Source organism: Alosa pseudoharengus, unplaced genomic scaffold, assembly GCF_046254945.1.
Source record: "Alosa pseudoharengus isolate Yale_2024_CS ecotype anadromous, Long Island Sound unplaced genomic scaffold, YU_APseudo_1.1 YU_APseudo_1.1_scf_12, whole genome shotgun sequence".
Taxonomy (NCBI): Eukaryota; Metazoa; Chordata; class Actinopteri; order Clupeiformes; family Clupeidae; genus Alosa; species Alosa pseudoharengus.
Window position 1 is genome coordinate 32,326,200 of NW_027468587.1, and position 7,500 is coordinate 32,333,699.

The window sequence follows — 7,500 nt, forward strand, 5'->3', positions numbered from 1 at the left end:
CTTTCAGCGTGACTTATTTTTGTGGAAAACAAAAAAAGCTGGACTGGGCGGCGGTCATATTTTGTACCGCTCTGCGGCACATCTAGTTGGCTAAATGTTGGTCCCTCCTCTGTCTCTTGGTGCCCTACGCACAGTGCGTGATGCGTGTGGTGGTGGTGATAACTGATCCGGCTACCTTTTTAAAACTGAAAATGTTCGCCTACAAGCTCCTCACGTTCCATCTTCAGCTAACTCCATAGACAACAAAATAAACGATCTTGCTGCTTCAGGTTTTGCGGCCTCCGTTACATGACATCAGACCCCCACAAAAAAAATAGATAAACACAATGCGTTAATATTTCGTAATGCATTATGCATTTGTGTTATGTACATGTGTTAGGTACTTTTTACTTTACTTTACTGGCTAACTCCCTCCTCTTTCAGTCTATGCTCCCTGCTCTGGCTCCATTCGTTCTTCTAATTCCTTGTGTTTTCTGGTAGACGCTCCGTTCGTTTCCATGGTCTCTCACGCTGGTTTCACTGCAAACTGCGTGCAGCCGACGTAGCATTACGGCACAGTGGTCAATGGGAAATGTAGGAAGTAGGCCTACTGCCGGGGGATATATGACCGAAAACAGAGCCTTATGTATCATGCATGTAATGCCTCATGCATCACTGGCCAAACTGGCTAGTAAGTTTTTATTAACACCCGCCAAAATGAATTTTAACCCGCATTTGGCGGGTTGGCGGGTGTTAATTTAGAACCCTGGGTACAGTGTGTGTGTGTGTGTGTGTGTGTGTGTGTGTGTGTGTGTGTGTGTGTGTGTGTGTCTGTGTGTGTGTGTGTGTGTGTGTGTACAGATGAAAGGGTAATGATAATAGGTGTCCAAGGTCAAATGTCAGAGAAGGTGGATAAGGGTCAAGTTTAGCACGGGGGTCAGGGGCAACAACATCCAAATGTGTAAAAAGCTTGAGAAGAATCACAGCAGGATGGTCACTAAAGGTTACTACCACCATATGACCACAGGCAAATAGGCCACTAAATCTACGTGTGTGTATGTGTGTGTGTGCGCATGTGTGTGTGTGTGTGTGTGTACAGTATGTGTGTGTACATGGTAACGTGTTTCAGTAAATGGACTTCATTTCTTCCAGTCTTGAGTATGAGTGAGACTGGACACTGTGCAGACTTATTGTAGGGGAGGGCAGTTCATCTATGTCTGACAATGCACTGGGCATTTGCATGCTTGTGTGTGTGGGTATGTACTGTAAGCATGTAGGAATTTATTTGCATGCATGCGTGCGTGTGTGTGTGTGTGTGTGTGTGTGTGTGTGCGTGTGTGTGTGTGTGTGTGTTTGGTCTCACACTGGGAAGGAGGAAGATGAGAGCTGTAAGAAGGAAGGGAGCTGATAGATAAGGGTGTGTTTGGGTTAGGCCACGGCATTTCAACATCATTTGAATGAGGGCTGGAGAGGCCAGATGACATGGAGGAAAAAATGAATGAAAGAATGAAAGAATGAACAAATTAATGGATAAATGAATGAATGAATGAACAAATGAATGAATAAATGAATGAATAATATTTTTTCCACCTTCAGCCAAAAAGATCTTGTTACTGTAAACTCTTCCATAAAAATGGCTATGGGTTTTATTAGTATACTGTATGTATGCCTGTGTATGTGTAATACTATGTATTGTTATGTCAAATTGGCCTAATTTGGGTGCATTTTGTGTTTTGTGTGTGTCAGTGTGTGTGTGTGTGTGTGTGTGTGTGTGTGTGTGTGTGTGTGTGTGTGTGTGTGTGTGTGCGTGTGTGTGTGCGTGTGTGTGTGTGTGTGTGTGTGTGTGTGTGTGTGGTGTTAATGTGTGAATGAGCATGCACGTTTGTGGCTCCATAAGTCCCCAGAGGACAGGATCAGTTTCTGGCCAGACGTGCTGCATCGCGTTTGACAAATGAGAGGGGGGTAGAGAGAGAGAGAGAGAACGAAAGAGCAAAAAGATAAACAACAAAGAAAATGTAAGCAGAGAGAGAGAAGGAAAGCAAGGCAGAGGAAGGTACTTGGCAACAGGGCAGATTGTTTCTTCACGGTTCGAGGGACGGATTGGAATCTCGTTTTACATATGCCTCATTTTTACACTCTCTTTCCTGTCTCATTTGGCTTCTCCTCTCCATCTCTGTCCTTTTATATTCGTCTTTGATCCCTTTCTCTCTGACACACACTCTTGCTGACTCACATACACACGCACACAAGCGCACACACACACACACACACAAGCTTTTCATTCTCTGGGAACAATGCTTGTAAGAAATGACCTGAAGTTTTGGCCGCTGACGTCAACAGATCTGCTCCCTTCTTTTCTTCCCTCTTCTTTTCTTCTTCTCAGTGCTCCCCCTTTCTCTCTCTCTCTCTCTCTCTTTCACTCATCTGTCTCTTCCCCCTTTCTCTCTCTCTTTCTCTCTGTCGCTCGTCTGTCTCTCCATGTAGCTGGGTGTGTGTAAGGAGTCGACCGGCTGCACAAAAGAAACAAAAGCGAGGAGAGGGGCAGGAGGAAAAGAGAGTAGATGATAAGAAGAAAAAGAAAAGAAAGAACAGAGAGCATGAGAGGAAGAGAGGAAGAGAAAGACAGAGAGAGAGGGTACAGTCAGGGTTCTAAATTAACTTTTTTGATCACCAGCCAATGTGGCTGGTAACTTTCTAAAGTTACTAGCCAATCAGAATTTCTATTAGCCAATTTTTTCCGGTGAAAATAAGAGAATTATGAGTTTATGAGATGAGTGTCACTGAATGCATTTGGTCATTGTATTAACATTGTTGGCATGAATACATACCACAAAATATACACAGAAAGTGCACTTCACTTCATTTCATGTTTGGGATCTCTATCTATCTATTTATCTGTCGATATCCTCATCCCCTGCTTCATTCCTATTCTCGCCCCCATAAGTCTGTCCCAACCACTGCCACATTTAGTTTAATCTTAACTTAATAAAAAGGAGATATCAATTATCATCAACAATGACAAGCCAGCTAGAACCTTCCACTCATTTTCTCTTCCTCTCCTGCACACTCAGACGCGTTCTCAATTAAATGGAGTAGCATAGGGCCTATGTTCAAGTTGGATCTTTATAGAGAGGACCCGAAAAGTATTATCTTTATGTAACATGCTGTTGGTGCATGTTGACATTGTATACTTTCTCTAACAAGAGTGAAAAACAGTTTGCAGTACAGCTACTATTTATTATGACCGCCGCGCAGGTTTAGTCAGATTTTTTTAAGAAAAAGAAAAGAAAGAACAGAGAGCATGAGAGGAAGAGAGGAAGAGAGGAGGGATAAAGAATGAGGAGGCCAAAGAAAATCACTCCAACCTGAATGGGATTATATGCCACCCATATAGCAGGGGTGCAGGCAGAGAAAACTCTCTCTCTCTCTCTCTCTCTCTCTCTGTGTGTGTGTTTTGGGGAAGTAGCAATAATGAACTCATTGCCTAGAAAACAGCTATTCAAATCACAAAAATAACATCACTGACATGTCTGGACTTGTGGTTGGTTATAGGTTACAGGGTTGAAAAGGTTATTTGCTGGTTAAGTTTTTGAAGTCACAAAATTCTTTTTAAAGAGTGTAAACTCTATAATCCCTTCGAACAACCATGCTGTGAATACAATATCTGATAAGGCAGCGAAATGTTGCCTGCAGCAAAGAGTTAACAGGTGCGGAACAAAACAGCCGTATGTAAGTGCCAGGGAAGATAAGGACAAAGAGAAAAGGAGATGGAGAGAGAGATATAGCCATTGACACAAGAGGCTAACGACTGGGCGTCTGTTGTTCTACAAGGAAGAACTTGCGAAGACATGAAACTAGGCCTATTGTGTAAACGCAGACGGCGTGTGTGGTGAACCACGTATCGCCTATCAGCGGACTTGCGTTGCAGCCAGTGCGCACCTCTAATAGCAGCACTGCTCTTCATAGGAGGGATTGCGTTTTGCTCCGCTAACCAGAATACTTTTTAATCTACCAGTATGTCGCAATTTGGAAGGCTACACAAACCATGTTCTGAAGAGAGTGTAAGGAATTGCATCATGGCACATTGGTTGACCCGCATTTTGTGTCAACTCTTGTCAAGAAGTGTTTTTTGAGAGAGACAGGCGCCCTCGTGCGCTCGCGGTCGTCGCCCCGGTAACCCCCGCACTAATCCAGCGTGCACTGCAGCACTGAAGACCATTAATCACGAGTCAATGGTTAACATCCCTTTTGTGCTATTACCATCAATCAGGGCCGTCTCTGCATCAGACGCGCCGACCTCCACATCCCTCCTCCCGCTGCCCCCTGTCCAAAAAAACCACCCCACCTCGTCTCTTTCTTCCGCTCTGTCAGCAAGAGGCCAACCAACGGCTCAGCCGAACTCCCCACAGCTTAGCCCTGGGCCCACGGTGGCCCCTTGCCCTCAACACCAAAGGCCCCATGCCCCCGGCGTTTTCATGTTCTCGGCAGCGTCTGTCCCCACGCACGCACACAAGTCAGTCGACTCCTCTGACACCCATGTCCTGTCCCCGCTATAAGGGTGAGGGCCACGCGGCAGTAGGATTCCATTTCAGGAGCCATGATTTTATATAGCTGTACACCTCAAGGCTGTGAGCAAGGGGGTGAAGTGAACTTGGGGCAGGGGCGGGGGGAGGGGATACCCCGCAGACACCCTACCCGGGTGCTGAGTCACGCTCATTAAAGATATCTCACCAGTCTCTTTCACCCGCCGCTTCAGCTCTCTAAAGCCGGACCAACTCGTCGAAATTTGATAGGAAGGTCAAATGTTGACATAAACATATCATCAAATGAATTTCAATCAATGAAATGAAATCAATTTAATTCTGCATCACATATTTAAGGAAATTAGCAATAAATACATGTCCTCCATTATTTAAAAAAGGGCAATATATAGCCGCCGTGTCTCACAATGGAACCTTATTTGTCACGGGAGTCTGCATTGAGAGGGATCATTTTTTATGATGACATGTAAAGAGGTTCAGTGTAAAGAGGCAGGGGGATATTTTGCATAAATAAGCATGGGCGTTTCTCAGAACGCACATGTGTTTCAAGGGCGTGACAAGGGGGTGGGCACCATGGCACTCTGCACCTGATCGGGCTCATCATTGGCCGGGGCTTTTTGACTGGCATGGGCCAGGGGGTGGGAGTGAGCGGTTGGCGAGCGAAGGGGCGTCTGAATTTGCGGTCAATCTCTGTGGCTAGTTTTTCCACCCCATCCCATTCATAACTCAGACTCTTATTACGCGCCGCGACACCAGCGCGATAAGGATCTCACACGAAGAGAAGGGGAGAGACAGGTTGATAGAGAGGGAAGGAAGGTGAAAAAGAGAAAGCAAAATATATTTTAGACTGACAGAAGGGCAGTGGGACACGAGTAACGGGACTCAACCCGCAAAGGCAACACGTCGTCCTAGTTTGTTTACAACCAAATTGACATTTTTGACTTTATTTCAGAAAAAATTGAACTTAACTGCAGTTGCTGTATTTAATTAGCCTGAAACTTAAAAGCAGCATCTCTGTCAGTTGGACCATGGAGCGCACAATCCCAGACTTCTCAGGCAACTGGAAGATGAAAACTTCGGAAAACTTCGAGGAACTTCTCAAAGCACTCGGTGAGTATTCTAAAATCATTTCAATGTAATAGTTCTTCGCTATATGTCACTGAAAAGTAAATATCCATGGTCGTGTGTCTGTCTGTCCTTACCGCCGGCTGGACAGCTGGACTCAAACCCACTGCATCTCGAACAAATACACCCGCGCCCGCGCCCGCGCGCGCACACACACAAACACACACACACACACACACACACGCACATCTGCGCCGTCTCTGCGTCCTCTGGGCGGTAGTCTTTGTCACCGGACAACTCACTGAGAGATCTGCCCTACCAGCTCCACCCGCGCCCTCTCCCCTCTGGCCACAATAGCCCCAAACGGCGGTGGCACATATGCCCGTGTCATTCTGTGGTGTGTGTGTGTGTGTGTGTGTGTTGGAGAGAGAGGCTCTTTGACTGTGTGGGAAAGGGTGGTGCGCATATATAAAACCTGACCGACTGGTAAAAGCATATTAATTGGCGGTGCAACGGCACGAAAGTATGTCAAACAAGTTCAGTCTCTCTCTCTCTCTCTCTCTCTCTCTCTCTCTCCATCTTTCTCCCTCATGAACAGGGAATGATCGACCAACGCCTGCTCATTTGTCTAGTCATGCGGCCGGGAGAGAATAAGAGCGCATACCCGTTTGTTCTTGTGTACTGGTGTGTGCCTAAAGGTCTGAGAAACACAAAGATTATATTATCGGCAATTTTACAAGACTATTAAACATGAGTCGGCGCACATTTCAGTCTGCTTGAGATTAAAGGGGGATGACCCCCCCCCCCCTTCTCTCTCTCTCTCTCCCTCCCTCCCTCCCTCTTTCCGCGTATCGGTGAATGCTGCCCTATGTTGATGATTTCGGCTTTAAATACTACCATTGTTCTTGCTGAAATAACCGGAGCTCGTGCGGGTACAGTCATTGTCGCATTCCAATATCCTGAATTGACAGACGCTCCAATTACCATAGTAACGTTGCTTTTCAAGTCCCTCATTACAGAGCCGGCGTAGCGAGAGGCAGCGTGCTGAGCAAGCCGTGTTTGGAACACGGGGTGGGGGCGGCGCACGGGGGCTGAGGGGCCACGGCTGGACCACTGTATGGCAACACAAAAGAATAAAGAGAGGGAGGAGAGCAGGAAAGAAAGGGGGAAAGGCAGGAGGAGAGGGCGTCTATAGAGGAGAAGGTGAAGGGGAAAGCCTTTGAATGGGCTGGATGGATGAGTGTGTGTGTAACTGTGTGTGTGTGTGTGTGTGTGTCCAGGGTAAGAGAGGGACAAGTGCATCATTAGGGAAGGTTAAATGGAGTGCTCTTGTGTCTGCTTGGGGGAGCATGTGTGTGTGTGTGTGTGTGTGTGTGTGTGTGTGTGTGTGTGTGTGTGCACCTCTGTGTGTATGGCAGTGTGAATGAGTGTGTGTGTGTGTGTGTGTGTGTGTGTGTGTGTGTGTGTGTGTGTGTGTGTGTGTGTGTGTGTGTGTGTGTGTGCCTCTGCATGTGGCATTGTGTATAAGTACATGCATGTATGGACTTCAAGGATGTAGAGAAGCAGGACAGAGAGAGAGAGATAGAGAGAGAAATGTATGTAAATGTATGTCTAAATGTTCTGCTTTGGCAATGCAAAAATATTTGTCATGCTAATAAAGCTCACTTGAATTGAGAGAGAAAGAGAGAGAGAGACGGGTATAGAAATGTAGCCATAAAAAGAGAAGGAGGAACTGAATTTTAGGAATGTGGATGATTGACAGGTTGTCGGTTTGAGTGGAGCTGACTGACTGACCCACACACACACACACACACACACAGGCACACATGCATGCTCGCTCACACACACACACACTCACATACAAACAGGCATGTACCACACACAGACACAGACACACATGTACACACACACACAC

The 7,500-nt window shown here is 46.2% G+C and overlaps 1 protein-coding gene across 1 annotated transcript in view; it reads left to right on the forward strand.

Moving 5' to 3' along the window:
• Positions 1–5,183: 5,183 nt before the first annotated feature.
• crabp2a (cellular retinoic acid binding protein 2, a) overlaps positions 5,184–7,500 on the forward strand; it is a 9,961-nt gene continuing 7,644 nt past the window's right edge. Inside the window, exon 1 of the mRNA XM_076279526.1 lies at positions 5,184–5,630. Coding sequence (XP_076135641.1) covers positions 5,549–5,630 — 82 coding nt within the window. The 5' untranslated portion in view covers positions 5,184–5,548. The remainder of the gene's footprint in view (positions 5,631–7,500) is intronic.